Source organism: Stegodyphus dumicola, chromosome 10 (assembly GCF_044657685.1).
Source record: "Stegodyphus dumicola isolate Sdum_Otavi_A_Nest chromosome 10, ASM4465768v1".
Taxonomy (NCBI): Eukaryota; Metazoa; Arthropoda; class Arachnida; order Araneae; family Eresidae; genus Stegodyphus; species Stegodyphus dumicola.
The window spans coordinates 142,777,566-142,802,064 of NC_140777.1; the positions used below are offsets into that span (position 1 = coordinate 142,777,566).

At 32.7% G+C, this 24,499-nt stretch overlaps 2 protein-coding genes across 4 annotated transcripts in view; both read right to left on the reverse strand.

Annotated features, from left to right (window-relative positions):
• LOC118199131 (cytochrome P450 2U1-like) overlaps positions 1–5,856 on the reverse strand; it is a 31,880-nt gene extending 26,024 nt beyond the window's left edge. Inside the window, exon 1 of one of the 3 annotated variants that reach the window (XM_035370937.2) lies at positions 5,448–5,856. In XM_035370937.2, coding sequence (XP_035226828.1) covers positions 5,448–5,704 — 257 coding nt within the window. In that variant the 5' untranslated portion in view covers positions 5,705–5,856. Of the gene's footprint in view, positions 1–2,871; positions 3,255–5,447 lie in introns of those variants that run through there. The other 2 variants (XM_035370944.2, XM_085825627.1) reach the window with 2 other exon arrangements.
• A 14,936-nt stretch (positions 5,857–20,792) lies between these two features.
• The window catches only part of LOC118199122 (cytochrome P450 2J6-like), a 58,594-nt gene continuing 54,887 nt past the window's right edge, over positions 20,793–24,499 (reverse strand). The window contains exon 6 of the mRNA XM_035370925.2: positions 20,793–21,402. Within this exon, the coding sequence (XP_035226816.2) occupies positions 21,227–21,402 (176 nt within the window). The 3' untranslated portion in view covers positions 20,793–21,226. The remainder of the gene's footprint in view (positions 21,403–24,499) is intronic.

Below are 24,499 nucleotides of genomic sequence, written 5' to 3' on the forward strand. Positions count from 1 at the left end.
GTAGTGAGCGTTGTTTAGCGTAGTAAGAAATCAGATGCGTTATTAACAATATAATTTAATCATTTATTCTTAGCGAGAAGAGAGACAGCGTTAATTCAGCGAATGCATGTTGCGTTAGCGTTCTACTGCGTAGAAGAATAATGTATCTCAGTTGCCAATTATCAGAGACTCAACTTTACATTATTTCTCGTTGCCAGATGTAACAGATTAACATAATAAATGCACAATAACAAAAATGCGACGGGAAAGTGCTCCGTTAGCCCAAACGATAAAGTTACAAGTACGGAACAATATATGCTCATTTTAAAATTATTTTGCGACATTGCTGTTGAACTGAATTTTATGGTTTAAGTGCAAAGAACATAATATTTAATTAATAAAGGTAACACAGAAAACGTTGATAAAGCGCCACTTTGGATGTAAGTTAAAATCTGAAACCTTTAAGATTTTATTTTTTAAAGATTTATATGCGAGTTTATGACTTCAGAAGGTGAGAATACATCTGCGGTCTTGCTATTTAGGAAGATGACATTCATTTTAACGACCCTCCGGTTTCCAGCTGTGCTGCAAGAACGATCTTTTACGGTTGCTCAAAAGTTTGAAAATGTAGATCTATCGCCATGCTGAATTAATTCAAGGCTAGATTTAATGAAAAGCTGCTGAGAACAACAATAATGATTTCAGAAAAGAAAGGACCTAAAAAATGTCTAGGATCACAAAATTTAGAGGCTGAGAGGTGTCTGATTTACCTGGGAGTTGGAAGTAGAGAACCGTTGCCAGGCTGAATTCATTTGCGGCTTCGACTAGGGAAAGACAGCCTACTGAGAGTAACGAAAGCAAAGAAATGGAGCCGAATAGGATGTCCGGGACTATGAAACTGGATGGCTAACGAGAGCAATTTGCCAGGGATAAAACCTCAATGTACATTGATAAATTTAGAGATCATGTCTGTTTCTTGAGGGTGAGGTATCTACTGCAATGTAATGATATCTTCTACTTTGACAAGTTTTGTTTCTGTTTTCCGATATTTGTTTCAAAAGCAGTTTCTTCATCAACTGTAATCCTCACTCAACTCAGATTTGACATAATTCCCAAAATGGCTATTTAGAACCATCATAGTAAATGAAAATTTGAGATCTTTATATAATAATTCTCGTTATGAAAGTACGTTTTCTAAATTTAATCTTATGTATATCTAAGCCAGTCTAAGTAAAATATTTTGAGATTGTACCTGTGTGCCAGATTATACCATACATATGCAAAAAGAAAATAATAAATATTATAAAAGAAGATACATAAAGATATATAAAGAAGATACATAAAGATATATAAAGAAGATACATAAAGATATATAAAGAAGATACATAAAGATATATAAAGAAGATACATAAAGATATATAAAGAAGATACATAAAGATATATAAAGAAGATACATAAAGATTATACCATACATAGCAAAGAAGAAAGTCTGCGAGTGATATGCCTGAGTAACATTTCACCTTCTGTTGATTTAGGATTTTATTATCGATGAGTAAGTAGAAATCTGGCAAACTATAAAAATTTTTGTTTAGCTTCTCACAGTGTACAACAGACACACACCACGCATTTGCATTTGATACTTTATTTGCATTATGCTATTTTTTCAACAACTTATGCTAAAACTCTAATTCAGTTTCTCATCCTAATATATGATAATATTTCACTTTGAAAATATCAATAAGAAAAATGGTCATTGATTACAGGCCCTATTTACTTATATGTACTCTATAGGTACTCTAAACACACTTATCCTGTGAATCAGTTCAAAAGTTAAGAGTAAAAATTGTTTAGTAATTAGACTTAGAATATAAATGCATTTGTGTCGGAAAAAGCTGTTTAGTAATTAGACATAAATTTATCTGTGTCTGAAAAACATTGTTTATTAATTAGACTTATATAATAAATGTTTGCTTGTTCAAAATTCTGAATTATCAGATTTAAATACACAAGCATATTGCACAAGCATACAGAGTCCGTCAAAAATTGCGTGCACATTCATCTTAACGAAAACCTAATTTTTGTTGTGCATTAGTACCGAACTTACCTATTTTATCACAAAATCCTACATATCATAAATTAGGATAGGTTTAATGCAATTATGATACATCTGCAGCTGTACATATGCAGTTAGTTACTCTACTCAAAGTGGTTATTATCAGTGACCAGACGCGTAGTACAACGGCAAGCGTTTTCTTGAACACCGTTGGTAAATGTGGGCACAAGGATTGCTGCACATGCTGGTATAATTTATTGAAGAAGGAGCTCCAATGTAACCGGTTTCTTACGGTACACAGCAGCCTTCAATATCCTCCTGAAATAGAGGTCCAGGGGTGTTAAATCTGGTAAACGTGATTGGGAACTCAAATGCACCTCTTCATCCTCTCCATTATTTCCACAGATTTTCGTCTAGGAAAACCCGCATACTTCGGTGATAGTGCCTAATCTTGTAGGTAGAAGAACTGTTTCTGTTTCTATAAAATACACCTATAACTGGTAAAACCGGTATGGGTAGCGTTTCCAAATAACCTTCACCAGTAATTGTTATTTCCTTAGAAGAAGAGTCCTATTAAATTTCAAGATGGCAATCCACACAAAGCATTAAACCAAGGTAGATTGATTGACTCGTCGACATGAACGTGCGGGTTCTCTCGTGCCCAGTAAATATAATATTGTAGGTTCACTCATCTGTTAAGTAGGAATTAGGGTTATTAGACCAGACAAACTTCATCCGTATTATAACGTAATAAAACCGTTTGCAAAACTACTTTTAGCAATTCGGATCATCTTCATTTAATGCACGCAATAATGTTGGGATGGATACTTGCCACTTACCTTCATACACTCGCACTACTAATCCCCGTCTCATGTGCGCATTACGTATTATACTAACTAGGAGATATTGCAAGCTTTTCTAAAACCATACGATATTGCAAGCTTTTCTAAAACCATACGATATTGCAAGCTTTTCTAAAACCATACGATATTGCAAGCTTTTCTAAAACCATACTTAACGTAGCAGAGCTTGTAGCTGTATGACGTCTTCCGGATAACCCTTTATGCACATTGCAAATGCTACCACGCATCTCAAACTTATCACGAAACTGTGTAATTTCCAAGTAAGTTGAAGGCTATATTAGAAACTAGCACCTCCACTGACGTTGAACTTTACTTGAACAAATTCAAGTTATAATAGAGCTTTAAAAATTCACTTCCGTTCCTCAGATATCATGCGTGCCTTCAGACATTTCGATTCACTAGCACATACGTCATGCATCAGATGCTACGGTCACAAGTGTACCCGATATCTATTTAGAAAACACCATGCTACATACAGTAATGATAATTCAATACGCAGATAACATCTGTCAAAGTATGCATACACTTTTCTGACGGAGTTATATCGCTTAGAGATAATATTTTCTTACACTTAGCAGTGTTGCTTGGTTGTAATATCGACTGGAAGTTAATCTTTAAAGACTAGAATTTTATTTAAATATTAAGGCTACCAGGATATTGGATAGATTTGAGTGGTACCAGCCATCAGGTTATCATGTGTGATATCTTTAAGCTCAGCAGATTCGGCATATGTAATAATTTATGTTATATTTATTCATGTGATGCACAAATAGAATAGTAGAATTTAAATAACGACACCTTATAAAGATAAAAAAGGCATTTTAAGAAAAATTCGGACGACTGCTGTTTGCATGCATTGAACCTATATCCATGTGCGTTATTTGTTTAATACCTCCAAGCAGGTGTCACACTTTTCACTACATGAGAAAGTTTCCATTGATAAAACGAAATGGTTTATTAGCCCACGCGCTTTAATGTTTGTGAATATAAGCTTCTCTAATCAACCGATAAAGACTTCCAAACGTGAGTCATGTTCTTCGATTTCATTTTCATTTTCTCTCTATATAATTTTTATTTACTTAATATTACGTTATTAATCTAGTATACATTCCACTCCCGAATAATCTTCCATTGATTTTACTTCCTTGTACGAAGCAAAGGAAGTATTATAATGGCAGAAAATTTGGGCCATCACATTTCAAGAAAAATATCTATTTTGAGTGGTCTTGAAACTATTTGAACAATTTCTTGCGTGGCATCTGTACGTATAGACAGAATAAAGGATCTTTTTTCAAAAACGGGTTGTAAAACTGATTTAAAATGGATTAAGGAGAGACATTTTTGTGACGTCGGTGCGTACGTACGTATGTATGTAGCTCGCATAACTCAAAAACAATTTGCCGTAGAAAACGTTGAAATTTTATATCTGGAAGTGTTATTATATCTCTGTTTTGCTGCAATTGGGTGCATCAAACGTACGCATATATATATATATATATATATATATATATATATATATATAATACACACACTCACTCTGGGTGAGCTCTGTTTTTTATTCTTATATGCTGGAAAGTTAATATTTTTTTTTAAAATTAACTTTAGCCTTTAAATTAAAAAACCTGTCTAGGATAGCTTCGAATTTTTATGTCTTTCTCTAACATTATACTTCCTTACTACCCAATTTATCCTTGAAATGATCTAGGAGATGTTGCTGTTGCATGAAGCAGAAAATCTTTAATATATTCAGAAGTAAAAAGTTTCACTGTACGTAACATTTGATCCTTAATTTTTCTTTCAAATTAAAATACCTTAACAAATTGATTCGAACTCATTTATTATTATTTACTTTAAACTCATAAGAATAGTAAATTTGGAAGGTTTTAATTTTTCGTGTCATAAAACTTTTAGTTAAGAACAGTTTAATTGTAATCTTACAAAAGATTTTGAATGAAATTTTTCTGAGCAATAATTTCTGGAATTACCATTGTTCTAGAATTTCTCCCTTCCTTTTCTGCTCTCAACAAGATACGTTTTGATGAACGGAATTTTGAAAGGAACAGTAATTAAAAAACGTCGGGTAATAGAAAATACGATTTTTACAAATTGCGTCTAAAAAATGTCTGCTATTTTATGTGGATACGCATACAAATATATTTAACATGGAAAAACGAAATCTTATTACGTATATCAATGATTAAATGATTTCAATATATTAGAAATGTTGAATTGTAATTAAACTAAAAAAATTAAACTTTCTACGAGTATATGCATATTAATATATAAAGATAACATTTTTGATAGAGAATGAGGCTTTAAACGTTCATATGACCTTCAAGATAAGTTAATATAAATAATAAGTTCAAGATAAGGTAAAATATAAATGGATAAATATTTTGAAACATTAAAAAAATGTACGTAAACAGAAATAAATGAATCTTTCTTAATTCTAATTACAATGAACTAAATCAGGGTGTGACTAATAAACATATAATAGTTTAGAAGAATAAACTCTTCGACATCAGAATAATCACTGAAACCATAACACTTACCCAAACACATTTCCATACTTTTTGGCAAGTGCAGCAAATGTCTTTTGTGGTTCCTTACCCACAAATGGTAAATAACCCACAATTGGCAAGCCAGTTGGGCCAGGAGGTAGTTTGTATTTCTTTCTGCCAGCAAAAAAGTATGCTATTCCACAAAGAGCACAAAGAGATACTATTACCGTTAAAATCATGCTAGTACTTCGCAATTCAGGGATGTTCATGGCATTTTGAATAGCTTGTAAAATGGAACTGAGTGCCATCTAGAAATTAGAAAATTTAGTTTTTCAGTTACAGGGATAGAACAGTGTTCAATTTTGTATCAAAATCTCTTGTACTTTATATTATCATTGTTTTATTTATCACAATCGATATTTATTTTTTCACACGATTCAAAAGAAGAAAGATTTCGTGTGGATTTTCAGCTAAAGTCTGATAATAAATAGATAATTTTTCAAAGGTAACATCAGATATGATATTGCAAGTTTGTTATCCTCGTCCCCATTACCTAAGGACATTTTGTGAAAATGTCACAAATAGGCAGATAAGATGAATTTGAAAAAAATCTTTATCTGTTATTGCAATTGCTATATCTGACAATGTTTATAAATTTTTCGTTATTTTCGCGATTTATTCTAGCGTTATGTTGTTACTCGCAAAATTCATTTTTCACGGATTTCGCAAAGGCACCAAACTGATAATAATTGCATCCAAAAACTATACTGCATTCGAATTCAGAGTTTTAACTATTTTTTTTAGATATAAAGAATAAGAAATATAATTTTATAAGTAGTTTTTCATTTCTAAAATTCATAATGATATTCTCCCATAAATACAAAACCCCCATTTCACCGTTTTCAACAATTTCCAGCTCTTCTTCATTAAACAGTTCTCTATCAATTCTGGGTAAAATTTGCAGAGATGGCAGAATGTAATCCATTTCACTGATAGCAAATGTGTAGAATCTATTAGAATGTGTTCAGATGAAAATATGTCCGTCAGTATTGTCATAGGCTTAAAGTATAAAAGTTCGTTCTCAACTGCAGTGTAGAGTTTAAGATATAGCCAATCAGGGAAGGGAAGGTTGCTTAAATATGCACCTGACTCTGCGAAAATCATCGACCGAATATCAGTTCGCGTCTGCGTCGCTCTGATTAGTGATTCTTATGCCAAGTTGGGATAAAATTGAGCAGATAGAACATTTAGGAAAAATAATTATACCTGTTTCAGTGAAGTATGCAGGGTCTGGTTTGCTTGAATGAAACTCGGCTTATATCCCTTATGAACTCAAAGGCCTCGTCTGAACAATCCTTTAGGTTTGGTTTTGCTTATTTGATTATGGCAAAGTGCAAGACGGCTTTGCCTCGAGGAAGGTATACCTTCATGGCTGCCTTGTAGGGAAAACTGGCTCATTTGCACATTACAATTGAGGAAAATCCAGGAAAACGCCATGTAACCAACCTATACGCCTGGAATCGATTGCAGGGCAAACTACTAGCGTTCAACATCTTTATTGTTCAGAGCTAGTGGGCCAATCCTCAGGGCTTTTCAAAGTAGAAAACGGAAAATACCAGCAATGCCTTAGCCGGGAAATTTAGCAAGATTCCTGACACAAGTCTGCAGACAAATTTATAGGGGGAACGTCTTGGTTGGTCTCTAGACAAGAGATATAATATCTCGGATCTGCTTATGTTAAAGCTATGACAGCATTCCATCTTTCGACTGAACGTGATCGCCCATATCTTTTACATTAGACTCGACAATTCGCTTTTGACTCTGGACAACGCATGGACAAAAACATTTAGATACGTTTCTCTGCACTCAGTAGTCTTAATTCTGTCATCCACGATAACTGAGAAATACAACTGCTAATGACTGCGGCACCAAAAGCTAATCATTTGTAAATAAATAAATACAGTTGAACGCCGTTATAATGAACACGGTTTACAAGGAACCTCCGGATACAAGGAACAAATATTTTGATCACCTCCAGTTTCCTATACATTTAGTGCTATTTTATTTTATACTGTCATAGTGAACGGCCAAGAATATGTAAACGTATTTGTATTGTTCATATTTTTAAAAGCTTAAGGAAAAACGTTGCTAACTCTTAAAATCATCCACTTATATTAGGATTGCCTATCCTCAAATTAAAAAACTTTACCCTGTTTTTCTTTTCCTTTCATTCCCACTTTTCTCTGTGTTCTAAACAAAAGATTTGCGAGACATGGGTGACACACAACTTTAGAAAAACGAAGATACAGTAGGCAGATCTTACGACACCATATGGTATACATGACCATTGAAACCAAAATCTGAATGAAGTCTCGGATTCCGTTCAAATTCTCTCTTTGAGCTTCTCGGATAATTCTTTTTTTAGTGAATGAGATCATTTTCGGCTTACTTTGTTTGAGCACAAATTATCTACGTGTTCAATCTTTCGAATAGGATTTATATCCTTTGGTTCTTTTGCAATAAATATGATACTCTTTGCAAAGGTTGTTAAATCTTTCCATCGCAACCAAACATATCTTGGGAGAAATGTTTGTGTTCTAAATGGACACTGGATATGATACGCAGGTCACGAATCTATCTTCCTTTTTCTATATTTTCCAAGCGAACAAAACTCTCACATATTCTCTGACTATATCCGCAAGGCGAGATAAAAGCTAAAGATTCTGCATTGAAGAGAAGGTGAACATTATTAGAAAAATACAAAAATGGATGCAGTCAAATTGATATCTGCCAGAGATAGAATTCATTCAAATCAACAGCTGGTATATGAAAAAAATCAAAACTCTATTATTTCTGTTGGTGGAAAATATTCGGATACGAGGTAAAAGTTGAAATAGGTGGAACACAGAGATGTTAAAAAAGCATTTCTGCAGTGGTTCGGCATTCTAAGAAGGCGTAATCTGCCAATATCTGGATAAATCTTTCTGATAAAGGAAAAGGGATTTCCAAACACTTTGGGAAGAATGGAAAAGAAAACAACACAAACTGCGGTTAGTATTAATTGCAGTTAATAGTACTTTTCTATAAAAGAGATTTGTTATCATATTCTTTTGATACACAATGCAAAAAAAAGGGGAAGTTCAATATCTCCCGTTCTACTGGGTCGATTGATGAAATTCGAATTGCTTTTTTTGTAATCTTTTTATTATTTCATAAATAATTATATTTATTATCCTTTGATATTGGAAGGGCAGCTCCATATTTGTATCATGTAACCGTTGCTCAGCAACGTCAGAAATTGTTTAAAACTGTTATTCTGAAAATTTTACCAGCTAGTAGTTGCATGAAAAATTTATAGAGAAAGCAACTGTAATAGTGAGCTGAAGTGTGAAAGTGTAACGGATAGGATTGTATTTAAATTTCCTATATTTGTGAATTGAGAATAAAATTTTATGTTTTACAAAGAAGCTCATCTGTTATTTCTATAAAAACTGCAAAATGGTAGAGTACTAATTGCGCGAAATTTGATCGAAGATCCCTCCCCCCATTTTATCTGATCAACGAACTGCGCGACGTTTCCCTGTCCCATCGTTTTAAGAACTTGAATTCTCAAGAAGATTGGGTGCTACAAAATGTCATTTATCGCCATTAATGGGACATTTTATTGAGACTGCAAGCCTGTATTTTCGTTTATCTATATTGTAAAAATTGTGCATACAAAACAAATACTAATTTAAAATCTGCCATGTGCTAAAGTAAAAATGAATTTCTTTTACACTGATTTTAAAGTTTTGTGATGCTTAAAAGAATGAGTCAGATCTTTTTTATTCTCTGTAAGAATTAAAAACTTTCCAAGTTGTAGATTTTAGTCGCTAATATATATATACTAGTTTATTTACTAAAGAAATATTGATTATATTATCTCCTAAGATTAGTTTTAGTAGAATTATCTTAATAGAGTGAATCCATAGTTAGTAAGTTCAATTGCGAAAATTGTTTTAAAGTAACTTGAATGTAAATTGTTAAAAATGTTTAACGGGGACTTGAATTAAAACATGAATAACAAAATTTCAATTGTAAAAAGAAATAAATTAAAAGCAAGTAATTAAATTAAATGCAAGTAACCATTGCCATTGATCGGAAATTAGTTGACTTTTCAGGGGGAACAAACCAACTCCCGTTCAATGAACAATAATTAAGAAATAAAGATGAAGGTGTTTCGTTCTTTACTCGAGTAATAAGGCGATACCAAACCGGTAATTCAAGCTAGGCCAAACATTTCCATGAATAGAAGGGATTAAGAACCAATGCAGAGAAATTAAGAACTCATTCCGATTAAGTATTTTAGCTAATTCAATTTTGAGTGAAAAGCAATTTCTGCAGTAAAATTGATATTGCTCGAGTAATTGTCCCCCGACACCCTCGTGTTTATGCATCTTAATTCAAAACTATTTGTAAAAATTAAACATTGGAAATTGGCATTATGAAATGGAATTCAAAGTAATTGAAATAAACATTAGAAAATTACAAAATATAAGAAATATAATGCAATCTTTGCAAAAACAAATCAAAGAATAAAAATTAAAAATTTAAATTAAAAAAATATAATAAGAAAAGGGAATGTACATGAAGATATAAAAGGCCAGAAAATGCATTAATTAACTTACGTTCCTTTTAGTGGGAAGTGGGCAAAGTGTTTTCTTCCCGTCTGACTCAGAAGGATTGTGTTTCCGAAATTCTCTATCGGCAGCGGGGGCTTTGAATTATATCAGTCGGTAAGACTTGTGTGAAGTAATTTATGGGAGTGGGCGGGACTAGGAAATCTTGAGGGATGTATGTTGTGGAGCTCTTATTTGAGTGAAACCGTCTGTTAACATTTTTTTGAAAATACTAATGAATGGAAATTAATTATATAATAAATATTTCTTTAGTAAATAAATTATATATATATATATATATATATAATAAAATTAATTGATTGGATAAAATTGAATAATAAAATTGATTGATTAATGACATACACAAAACTGCTACATAATCAACCTATCAAATATCGGATTTGTAGCGTACCTTAAATAAGTTTCTTGTCTAGATAAATATTAACAAATCTTCTTAGATTGCAGAATGGTTTTAACTTTCAAATTTACCATTTTAGGTACACAGTTCTAATTTAATTTAAACAATTCCCTTTATTAAATCAAAAAATTGGATTTCTTAAGTGGTTCTAAACTCACACCAATATTATTGCAATATATTCCTGTATTAAACTTTCCATTTTTAGTCATTGAATATATTTTAAGGTTATTTAACTTTCTTACAAATTCCATATTTTAATACTAGAAAAGTTTAAATATTTATTCCATTTTCCAGTTACTCTACCTGATGTACTTTGGCATACATTTAATTTCTAATACAGATTTAATTAATAATTGATAATTATGAGCATCTGTAGAATTTTCATAATTAACAAAAAAAATTCGAACTCCCTTATATTAATATCTTTATCCATTGCTTTTTCGCATATTGTTGCACTGTATTCAAGTTTTCATCTATGTAGAATTTATATATTTTGTATTGTATTTATGCCAATTTATAGTTAAAGTATAATTTTTACAATTTCCTGCATCATAACTCTAGCTAAGAGAAGATATTTCTAATACCTTGGTAAAGCTTAATCTTCAGCATGCAGCTTATTTTCTAACCTAGTTTCAGGCTGAATTATTCGTAAAACTAATTATTTGTTAACAAAGATGGTCGCTAAATCACGCTAATAATATTTCTAACTGTTGTAATTTATAATGCAACAAGTTCATGTGATTTATAATAGAATTCATTTATAGTTTTTTCATCAGTACCTTCTAATTATATTTTTAACCACTGTATCTAGTAGTTATATTTTTAACCACGGCATTTTAATTCTTGTTAACATTCAGTACATTATTCACTTGTTTCAAGAGTGAAAATATTTATTTTATACTTAAATCTACATAAAATAGCAATAAAACTTAAGTTATGCGGAGCTCCAGATCGAATGCTTGTTTTAGATTGAATGAAATTAAGCTTAATGCTGTTAATTAACTTGTTATTAATTTAATTATACGTTTCTAATTAATTATATGTTCAGATATTTTTAAGTATATTACACAAATTCTTGCATCCCAATTTTTAGTTTTTGGTTAAAAAAATAAGCTTGTATTTATTGAGAGGCTTCTTGATTACATTAATTTGCAGTCTTGTTTATCTAATTCTTTTCTTCTAGATAAATTTTAGAAAAAACTTCTTAGCACAATAATTTAAATTTATTTACAATTTATACGTCAGTGTTCCAAACGCATAGTAATGTTGTTATAATAGATTTCATGCTAAGTTTTTTTTTTAATTTAACTATTAATTTCTGCAAACATTTACATGATTACTTTAATTACCGGAAAATATTTATAGCACACTTTAACACACTTTGATTCCGATATTAAATTTTCTAGTCTAGTTCAGACATCTTGACTATTATTGATGTATTTTATAAAAAAATATAATTGGTATGCTTTATAATTATTTAATTTATGGTATTATTATAATACTCTTTGCTCTAATATTATGGAGATTTTGTTATGGAATCAATTTCGATTCTTGAAAGAGCGTCAGCAACGACGTTTTTTGAACCTTGCACATGCCTAATATCAGTAGAGTACTGAGAAATAAAATCTAAATGTCGCAATTGTCGAGGTGAACATTTATGAGGGTTCTGTTTAAAAGCGTATATTAACGGTTTTTGATCCGTATAAATTATAAAATTTCTGCCCTCTAACATGTGTCGGAATTTCTTAATTGCAGAATAAATAGAAAATAATTCCCTATCGTACGCGGACCATTTCTGTTGACTTTTATTGAGTTTCATAGAGAAAAATGCTATAGGTTCCCATGTTTGTTGAGACAACTGCATAAGTGTGCCGCCTATTGCGACGTCTGAGGCATCTACCCAGATGCTTAGCTGGGCTCCGGGAATAGGGTGTCTCAAAAGGGTAGCCTGAGCAATGGCATTTTTGGCAGCAATAAAGGCTTGTTCAGCATTCTCGTTCCAATTTAATTGTGGGGATGAATCCTGAACACGAGAACGAGATTTCTTTTTATTAATATAGCCTTCTAACAATTTTATTAAAGGAGAAAGAATATGTGCTGCTTTAGGTATGAAACATCTGTAAAAGTTAAACATGCCTAAAAATCGGCGAAGCTGAGTGAGAGTGATAGGTTGAGGAAAATCTAAAATACATTTGACTTTGTCAGGAAGAGGTTCAATTCCGTTTTCACTAAGGTGAAAACCTAAGAAATCAATAGATGTTTGACCAAAGGTGCATTTTGAAACATTTATGCAAAGTCCATATTCCTGAAGTTTGGAAAATAAAGCTTTCAAATGCCTGCAATGTTCCTCAGAATCTTTAGAGGCTATGAGCAAGTCATCGACAAAAGCGTAAACGCCTTCTAAATCCCGCGTGACTTCATCTATAAAACGTTGAAAAGTCGCAGATGCATTGCATAAGCCGAATTGCATACGGATACTTTCGAATAAACCGAATGGTGTGCATATGGCGGTTTGTGGATGTCGGCTGGGTTAATTGGTATTTGATGGTATGCCTTAATCAGGTCGACATGACTAAAAATTTTAGTACCGTGCAATGCAGCAGTAAAATCGGCTAAACATGGAATAGGGTATTTGTCTTTTATTGTTTGAGCGTTCAATGCTCGATAATCTCCTACAGGTCTCCATTCCAGACTTCCCTTTTTTGGAACCATGTGAAGTGGGGATGCATAATTGCTGCTCGAAGGTCTCAAACGCCCCAATTGCATCATAGTTTGAAATTCTTGTTTTGCTATTTTTAAGCGATCTGGAGCTAACCGACGAGGTTTTGCAACCACAGGTGGACCTTTAGTTATGATATAATGAACGGTGTTATGTTTAACAGGTTGGTTAGGATCTGGTAATCTAGTAACTGAAGGAAATTCTTTTAAAATTTTGTGATATGGTGTATCATTAAATACAGTTTTTACTGAATAAATGCTTGCATTTTTCACGCAACCGACGGTTTTAAAATGCGTTTTTAAATCTTTGAGACATTTGTTTCTGAGATCAGGCACCAATTCAAAGAAATGGAGAAAATCTGCTCCACGAATGGGTGTACTAACATTTGCTATAAGAAAAGTCCATGTAAACTGTCGTCTTAATTTGAAATCCAAAGAAAGTGTTTTTTTACCATAAACATGAATAGTAGAAGAATTAGCAGCGAAAAGTGTTTGTTGGGACGAATTCCGTTTTTGAGAATTATTTGCTGGAAGTAAGGACACGTCAGAGCCGGTATCGACCAAGAATGAAAGGTTTGTTCTACGGTCACGAACGAACAGGAGCCGTGAAACTTGAGGCAAAGAATAAGTCGCCTCTATTCTTTGCTGGTTTCGTTTCCCTGCCATGAACAAGGTTTTGTACATTTGTCATCTCTACACTTTTTCCCAAAACGTCTATGATACCAGCAAACAGAATAATCTCTCCTTTTGGAATTGCTACTTTCCTTATTGCGATCTCCGCGATTTGGCGAGCGACCACGAGAAAGAGAAATGCGATCAATACGTTTGTTTAATTTTTCTATTTGTTTAAATAATTTATCCTCAAGAGACTGATCGACTGTGCGAGAAACGGCACAAGTCCCTGGGGTTGGATTTACTTCTAAAATTCTGTCGGCAATTTCTGCAGCTTTATCTACAGTTAAATTGGACACCGCTGCCAAAATAGACTGAACAGTCGAAGGCAAACGTTGAAGGAATAATTCTAACATTAAGTTATCAGGAACATTTAAAGATTCTGCTCGACGTTTCATATTTCTAAGCAAATCGGAAGGTTTTCGAGAACCTAATTCTTCTCCAGATAATAATTGGCGAATTTCTTGCTGAGAAGATTCTCCTGAACGATTTATTAACTCAGTTTTAAGCTTTGCATATGGATCAATAGGGTCTGGTTTCATAAGTAAATCCCGTACTAGTGATGCGATATCTGGAGGAAGATGAGAAACTACATAATTATATTTAGTAATGGATTCTGTGATAGGTTTGGGGGTGGCAAGAGCAAAAGTACTTTCACACATAATAAACCATAAAGATGGGTCTGATCGGTTATAAACCGGAATTTGGACGGCATGAACATCAGACATTGTGCAAGGTTTTTAAGCCAAAATAAAAGCAAAAATTTAACTAAAGAAAATTAAATTAAATGATAAGTAGAAAACAGAATTATAAAATGATCTATAATTAGTACTCATCTGTGATTCGGAGGATGAAAACCGATGTAATCCATTACTTCTGGTTTGGAGATCTTGAGTGATGGCTTGTAGTCAAAACCGAAAGTGCTTGAGAACTGTTCATACGATTTAACACAGTCCGGGTTACCATTATGGAAATTTCCTGTTATGTTTTACCACCAATCCTCGAATTCCATATCACAGATTATGTTCTTACTGCATTAATATAATATTAACAAGACATAGTTCACAATAAAAATTAAACTTTATTTAGGAACATCGCGCATACTCCCCGACAGCCTGCCTGTTTTGCTCTGCTCGCTACTCGTAAGAAACTTCTCCTCTAGGGTTGCCACACTTATCGGAGGGCGCAAGGCGCGCTCCTTATCGCCATCACCACACTTTATAATTATTTAATTTATGGTATTATTATAATACTCTTTGCTCTAATATTGTAATTAATTAATGATGTTTGTATTGGCAGTCGGGCACATGAGTGAAGCTTTGCAATCCAAGGACGACACAGAAGTTAATTGTTTTGATTCCACGTCTTTATTCAGTTGAAAGGCATATCATCACTCTTACTAAATAAGATTAAATTTAAATTCACTGCGTCATAATTCGAACGAAGAAAGGCAGAGGAGCAGAAGCATAGATCTTAGCAAGAAAGGGAGAAAGCGGTCTCTCTCTCTCTGACGCAAAATCGTGCGAGTTCTCTATTTATAGAAGCGGTTACGTAATAGGCTGAATGTTCTGGAAAGTACTGGTCTAGGTGGAAGGTCTTGAAATTGCGGAAAGTTAATTAAAGGTTGCTTGTTCGCATAGACATAGAGCAAAGCCGTCCTATTTTTTATATTTTACATCTCCCACCCCCCTCAAAAACAAGAGGCCGGGCTAGCAAAGCATTAGTAGATTAGTGAAGCAAGAAGTATGAAGAAAGACATGAAGAAACATCCAAGGACATAGCTTTACAGGCTTTAACTATGCCCTATGATAAATCATGATCTTTCTCATATAATTATAAAATTTTTGAATTATATAATTTTACAATTATTTTTAAATAAACATATAATCTATAACTAAATTTAGAACTATACGACAATAATATATAGAATAATAATAATAAATTACAATCATAAAAGCCCTCAATTTTTCTCAAAATGTGCATTGAAAAGTTTGTAAAGTCCTTTTCATCGAAGGAAGATACTGGTTGAAGTATGCCAATAAGTTGATGCCAATAAGTCTACAAGATAACAATAAGCTCACAAATATTATCACCTTTTTCAATGAATATGGTTTCATAATAATTTTTGAATAGAAGATGTTTAAAAATTTTGCGGGGAAATTTTTTTTATATAAAACTTAGAAGATATACAATTTATGCATAATGTGCCTTCATTCTTCTCATCGTAGGTAATTAACAATACATTGACATATTTTAAAGTAATTTTAAAATTCAATACGAAACATTATGATATAATACATTAAGAAAACAATTCAATATAAATCTCTAATAATATAATTTAATAAGACAATAAATAACACCTTGAATAAAATTTTTGGCATGTCCTCTCCAACAGATCAGCGTTACTAGATTGCTGATAGTTAGGGGGGTGCTAGGTACAAAATATAAAAAAAACTAATAAAAGGCAACCGGCTTTTGGCGTTGTACATTGTCAAAGTGTTTTGTGTAAAAATACAAAATACTACAAAATTAAAATTTAAGACATATAACTTGTATGATCAAGTTAAAGTCTTTGCTAGAATTTTGGAAACTAGAAATTAATATTATCCTACAAGAAGAAAAAAGAAAGAAAAAAAATTGTTACAAAATAATTTAAGAAAGAAAATATTTGGTTTTCTAAAAATGTGAAAAATATGTGTTTGTGTGTGTGTGTCGTAGTACTTCTGTGCTAAACTATGGTCAGAGGATCGTGGTCGGTATAGAAAATATGCAAAAACCCAAGCCAGTTTCTTGACCAAAGTTGAATCCCCTAACAAAAATAAAAAAAAAAGATAAAATTTTGAGGGGTTGTTAGGAGTATTACCTGGAGGGGGCGGCTTCGGCGTGTGTTATCACTTCTTACTTCCTCTCTAAAGAGAGGATGCAAGAAGTAATACACATAGTGTGATATGTCGTGTCGAAAACAGTATAGCAGACACTCGTTTTTATTGATAATCTGGTATGAGGGCCAGATTTTCAATGATGCAGTGCACAAAGTGGATTAGTGCAATACAAAAAGTGGGTTAGAGCTTTTCATCAAAGGGGCCCAAATTTTTGAACGGAAAAATATCAGTTAAAATTTTATGACGATAGTTTTTGTTTAAAAGTTAATATGTTTTGTATTTTCAAAATTGTATCTTTCACATTTTGCTGCTCTAATGCTTGTTCTTTCATCCTGCTCACCCATCCTTTCTTTTGAAGGGGGGGGGATATGTAAGATATAACAAAATATGATAGCTGTTTCAAAAAATAATAGGCGACCTCAAAATTAACATTCTAAATTTGGTGATCTGCCCCTAAATTCATCTTTTCTCACAGGTTCCAAATTTTTCTATGTTACGTGACGTTTTAATGCAGATACCTCTTGTCCAATCAAATTAATTGTAACTCTGAACTGAAACTTTTCCGCTTCCCAGCCTTCTTCCTTCTGAAGTTCTATGATACTCTTCCTTTTTTTCGCATAAGCTCTCCTACTGGCATGATGCTTTTCATCCATGCTGCTGCTGCTTACATGCTTAAGATGATGTCGTACTTCAAAATGCAACTTTTGTATTCAAATATAATTAGGAAACATCTTATCTGCAAAAGCATGGTTTGATATACGTAAAAAAAAAATAAAGATTGTGATTCTTCAAGATACGTTGTGCTAAATTGCGTCATCATGCTTTCCACTCAGCCACCTTCAAGCCACTACGATCTTCTTTCAAATAATTTTAACAAAGTGGCTAAACCACATTTAATGTTATCGCTTCCAACAAATATACCAAATTTCGAAACGTGCCAATATATAAACTCACGTATATTTTCGGAAATTTTGAATAAAAAACTGTGATTTTTTACAGGAATATTTAAAAATGCATTTACATTAAAATGATGGTAAAAATTTTATAGATTATAATTTAAAATGTTTTCCGAAAAAATCATAAAATTATTTAAAAATACAAATTTTAAAAATAAATCATAAAAAGTCCGCGAATTTGATTTGGAGTGAACCTAAATTTCGAAATATCAAAGGAAGAATAAAATAAGTTTAATAAAAAAAGAGATATTAATAAATATACACCAAAAATTAAATTAACAATGAGGAACTAAAATTTTGAGAGCTACTTTTTTTAAAATTTACTCAAGCAATTTTTACAAAACTTGACAGTTTGGCATAATTTGAGTCGTAGAATCGAAATATGGAAAAAAATTGGCATTTCATTTCAGAAAAAGTCCGATTTTGTGTTAAAAAACCTATATTAGAACAATGCTATATGTAAATCTAATACATATCCTAAGTTGCGCGTTCGAGTCATGAAAACCACAAGTTGAATTTCGTCAATCGGTCCAGTAGAACCGGAGATACAGAAATATCCCCCTTTTTTCCCCCTCAGTGTACATGTGCCAATTAAACTCAATGTTTTCCTCCAGTCATCGCTTAAATAAGCATATTAATCTACTTTTATGAAGCTTTAATTCATTTTCCCCTGATGAGTTCTAAATTAAAGTTTCAATAAAGGGAGATTAAATTTTATATTTATATTTTCCTTTTTTGCATTTTTAGTTTCCGAGTTTATACTACTATGATCATTTTTATTTTGAAATATTTCATTTTATATTGAACCCCTTTACCAAGGATGCAATTATTAATATTGTTGAGGAATCGCCTTGCTTTAATCAGACTGTATAATATGATTAATGATCCTAATAACACTAATGAGTTATTAGGATCATTAGTATCATCAGGCTAATGATCCTAAGACTAATCTGGCAGATTAGTCTAATTAATGACCTAAGACTAATCTGATCAGACTAATGATCCTAATAACACTAATCTGATACGCTATTGGTCGTCGATTGCGTTTTTCGCAATGTTTCAGTTCTTTTCATAATCGTTTCCTTCGGCGTATGGTGTGGGATGTGTCTTGATTAATAAATCTGCAATATAAGACCCTAGTAAGATAGAAACGAGAGTGGTGAATCACGATTGCAGTTTTTAGCTCCTTATATGAAGACAGTGAACACGTTTTTCACTTTTATAGTTTTTCCCCTATATAAAAGAGGGGACAGTTCGGCTGTAAGTTGTTATGTTTATCGTATTTTCTCATGAAATACCATCAGAAAATTTCAATCAATATATGTAATAATTGTGAAAAATCCGATAAGAACACTTACATGGCTGCAATAGCTTATACGCTATTTTTCACAATAATAAATTCTTCGAAGCAAGGAATTTAAACATAATAAAATCTGAGTAATAAGAACATTTAAATTTCTCCATTTGAGAACTTGCATAAAACCTAATGGGAACACGTTTTGTTTCTCTGTATACATTTAATAACTATATAACTAACATTTACTGCATAAAATGGTAAAATGTACAGATTCCACTTAACTGGGCCTTGCTAAAAAAAGCGTACGTTTAGGTAAAAGAACGGTTTTAGTTTGTCGTAGATTTTGAATAAATTTCAAACGATTTCATAGGCAATGAGACGCTGTTGGTGACTATTCTTCTGCATGAAAAAAACACTTTCTACTAAGATTGCATTTTTGACTAATTTTAAATTATATATCAGCGTTATTTTCTTCCGTCAGATTAACTCTTTTGGTTTGGGAGCGTAGAAAAATTTATACAACAAAACATCAAATGATGCAAAATTTCTATCGAAAATGCAAAAGTTAGAAAATGAGTCTGGCAAAAGCAGTAACAGCGGATGATATGATACTACTTACGACTTGATTTGCTTTTATCCACATAATGCATTCCCAATCACACGTTTTAAAATTGTCTCTATATAATCTAGAAGATGTAAATGCTGTTAAATGATCCTTTAAAAAATAGTTACTAAATTCTAAAAATACATTAAACATACTCCTATTGATTTCCAGATACTCGACTCGTAATAAAATACAAGTCTGACAAAAACAGCACATTGTTCTTTTTGCTTTGAAACGTGTTCTTACTAGCCTATTTTAATTTACAAAAGCAAATAAACTTATTCTCAAAATTTAATTGATAAAAAATATAGGCTAATTATTAACTAAACACTTTTAATTACAATATACGTTATTTATCTTTCATGTGCCTTATTAACTTCTTCACTGCCAGCGTATGATACATGTTACGGTCAGCTTCCTTCCGTAGTCCCATCGTATCATATTTGATACCATTAAACGGAACGTTTTATTTTGAATTTTAAATTCACATAAATTTTGTCAAAATGCTGCGAAAATTTAATGAAGAGAATCTCTAGCGTATTAGCATTTTTCTGATTTTGTGTTTGTTTTATTCTGTGCAAGTAAAATGTCCGACGATAAAAATGCACGTTCATAAATGTGGACACGCTTCTTGCAGCGCTAGCGCCTTAAAAGTTTTGCAGGTAAATATGGCAATAGCATATAATAAACACTTGCGTTTAAATTCTTAAGAATTTTACTTCATTATTGTTTAGAAGCTATTTAAATTTGTTAATATAATCATTCCAGGCAATTAATATTTTATAATATTAAGCCGATTTAATATTACACTTATTGAGAAATTTTATTTTAAATTTGAGTACCAGGAATTTCTGTTTATGTTATAACTACTATTAATTAAGTAACGTATGCATGAGTCCAAATATTTATATAAAATGTAGGTTTAATGGGAATTATTTTCACATGCCAGGCTTAACTGCAAAATATGCTCAGGCATACAGTAACGTTCAAATGGAAAATGTCGCTCGCACACGGAGGAGTTTCGTTAGCTCGATGTCGAGAGTGAAGAGGTTAAACTGCTACATACATAAGTCTGGATTTGTATTAATGGTGATCAATAGTTAAATTAAACTCTTCGGTTAATTTGAAATCTTCTGCCCATAAATGTTTGAAATGTAAATTTTTTAACCAATCAAAAAATTAGTAACAAGGAATATTTTCATATATATTTATACAATGCTTGTTCACAGGGGCGACACAGTGTCTGCACGTATGATACAATGTCCACAGGGGCGTCAAAATGTATATTTATACAATGTTAAGCCAATAAGGAATGAAACTTCAACTGCAGTTTTCCCCAGAAACAATGCACATTTCTTCCCAAAGTTTGGAATGGTGTAAAGAATTGTTTGGCACCAGTCTATAAAATGAGTTATTCCTTTTCAGCGAACAAAAGCTGAAACTTGCGATTAAAACATTGAATCTTCCTAGTATTCAAAGTGTAAGTCCGTTTTTGATTCATATTATCAGCTTTTAAATATCAAAAGTCCTATTTTAATTATTGCAATCTCAATACTATCAGATTTTAAAGATCAAATTTATCTGAATCTTCTTTATTTACTCGTAATCAGAGTTCATTGAAAAAATTATTCTCTAGCAATGAAACGAAGTTTCACATTCGTCGGATTGCAAGTGAGGCCAAAAATTGTTCCGTATTCTATTTTTTCTCCTTCTGGTAGAACTTTGAACTTCTGCATTATAGTAGTAAAGTAGTGCAGTAATGATACCAAAGCCACCATTTCACCAGGGCAACTTCTTTTTCCTATTTAATAAAAAAAAAATTATATTAGTATGTAATATTTTATACAAGAGATTGCTAAGAATGAAAACTGAAACCATTTAATAAATGTATCAAGATAAACCATGAAGCTTAAGTTTTATTATTCAGTTCTAAATTCCAAACGCGATAAATCTAACACCAGAAAAAAGTTACATCCCTTGAAAATAAACGAATGTGTTTATTCTTGCAAATCTTTACGGTTGGTGATTCTACTGTAGCAGCTACCTATAATATTGCATATGAAAATCAAACAAATCATATGCAGTCGAACTCTGCAACAATGAACTTCAAGAGATTGAAAGTTTTGTTCGCTATATCCGATCCAATAGAAATATTATTACACGAAAACATGTAAAAATTAAATAGGGACTACAGAAAAAACTCATTAACATTCTAACATCTACCAAAAGAGGTTAATAATAAATTTAATTTAAACAAAAATATTATTAAAATTTTATTGCAATTATTATTACGTGCAGTTACCAAATTTGCTAATCGTGATTTTCCAGTCTGTGGGGAAAAAATAAAAATTAAAGTGTTTGCGGCAAATTCACACACACTTTAGTGTCTGTGGTATTTAAAGCCTTCATTTGCCTTTATCTGAAGCATTTGTCCAGATATTGGCAGGGAATGGCTTCTTTGAATGACGAAATATTTCAAGAATCCTTCTTCAACATCTCTACCTTTCTAAACTCTTTCTTTGCACCCGAATGTTTTCCACAAGCCGGAATAATAGAATGGGATCAGATGCAGATTTAGATCAATTGCATTTCTGGAAGGTATAGATTTGACTGTACCAATTTTTGGTTTTTAGAATAAAGTTCACTATATCTTCAGGGCAGAAGCTTTACATTTACAGTTCGCCATGAGAATTAATTTATAAAGAGCATCTTATGTATATAAAACTTACGGAAGGGAAAACTAATCCTATTTTGATGTAAGAACTTGATGAGTATTTACACTCAAACGAAACAAATCGACAAGGATGAAAACTTTTCATTCACATAAGACGAATTAATTCGAAAACCGCAAGCATATAAGATTCCAATACTTCCTCTGTACCTGAATAGTGAGATTTTCAAAATGTCTATCATAGCATCAACATTCAACAGAAGTCTGTGTAGCATCTCAAACAGAGAATTTGAATGGAATCAGGTAATCCATTTACGTGTTTTGGTTCAATGGTCATGTTCACCATATAATATCCTAAGATATGTGTATTGGATGTTTGTTCTCCTAAAGGTAGATGTCACCTGTCTCGCAAGGCGTTTGTTTAGAACACAGAGAAAAGAGGAGATGGGGAGATGAAATAAAAATAGCATAAAAGTAGTTTCCTTTACAAATGGAATGGGGAATGTGGATAAAACTATGCTAGCTATAAATGATTTCGTTAAAACGGGGAGGAAATCTGGAAAGAATTATGAAAAATACAAAAAGAAAGCTTAAATTGAAGTTATCTATACAGGTCGTTATATCCCATTTTAATACCCTTGGAGGTTCGCTAGATGAATATAAAATAACATAAAATTATACGAAACTAGATGGAGCCAAGCGTTCATATATTATTATAGCTATCATTCCAAACGGCAAGCAATTTTTCACATTTATTCTTTACCACTGCGTAATTATAATCTCCTGGTAGCTCGATAGAGACTAGCTCGAGTTGCGATGCCATAGAAATCTTCTAAATCATGATAAAGATGGTCACTTTACTTAATCTGTTCCGCCAAACTAAGTTAATGGCACTACAGGGTTAGGAAGTCATCCTATTCGTTGCCAGCAATCTGAAAGTTAGGCCACCTTTCTACATTTTACATTAATCTTTACATTAGTTTCTTGGATATAATTATTTTCATTCACTTGCTTCATTATCCCAAGATGCCATTGTTGCAGTAATAGTCTGTAAACAGTCTATTCACAAGATATGTGATGTAGTCGGAAGCAAAGAACTGCTGTCGAAGGTGCTCTGTCAGATAGCAGGAGAGCAGGTAATGAAATGTGTCCGCGTCTTCCCTGCGAAAACCGCCAGAACGTCCCGTCTGAGGAATCGTCTGTAATACGCTGGAAATTTCCCCTGGTTGGTACAGGCCTGGAGGAAAAGTCGGCTGCATTTGAGCCTCTTGAGAGTAGGTATTGGGAAGATGTTGTAAGTAAATCTTCCTGTCTCTTCTTCCTGCCATCGTGATGACCATGTCTCTTGGAATGTTGTCTTGAGGAGCCTTTTTTCAACTTCTGCGGAAAGCGGAACTTCCTTGTCAATTTCTGGTTCGAGAGCTGCGGTCATAGCTAGTTCATCAGCTCGTTCGTTGCCTTTTTGCCTGGAATGTCCTTTTATCCAGTTGATCTTTAAAGGGATGGTGGAGCCTAACGTCAAGAGGATCTCTCTAAGAGCCTGCCGTGTGCGGATGTTTTGAAGGAAAGGAATTCAGCGCATTCAGAACGCTCATGGTATCTGTGAAGAATGAAGTGTGAGCGTACCTAACCATAGTGCTGCTTCTTTGAGAGTGAGGGACTCGGCTTGAAAGACTGAAGCGTGGTTGCTTAGATAGAATTGTGCTTGATAAATTTCTTCATTGTTCGAAAAGACCATGAACGCTGCCCCTACTCGTCCTGAAATTTTTGATCCATTAGAGAAAATCTCTCTTTGCTGTCCTAAGGTAGCGATTTGCATCAGGGAAGGATGGGTAAATCTCCTGGATGTAAGACAGGGTATCTTGGAAGCTTTCTACGCTGGCATAGGATAGATGTAAATCTTCTTTAGTGTGAAGGTTCTCTTTGTAGTGTACAAGTCGGTAGGTTGATTTTTTTAATTCTGCTTTTAGGTCGAGTGGGAGCGTGCTAGATAGAACCTGAAGTGCTGCGGTTGCGGTGGTGTTATAAGCACTGGTGATTTTTACTTGCTGTATTTGATGAAATTTTTGACATATTCTTGCTGTGCCAGTCATCCAGACTGAGCAGCCGTAGAGGATCATGCGTTCAATTGCATTTAGGTATAGGTGTTTTTTAATAGGCGTCCATTTTAGCTACACTTCTCTGTGATTATCCTGTTTAGTTTATTGATGATTCGATGCGTCTTATC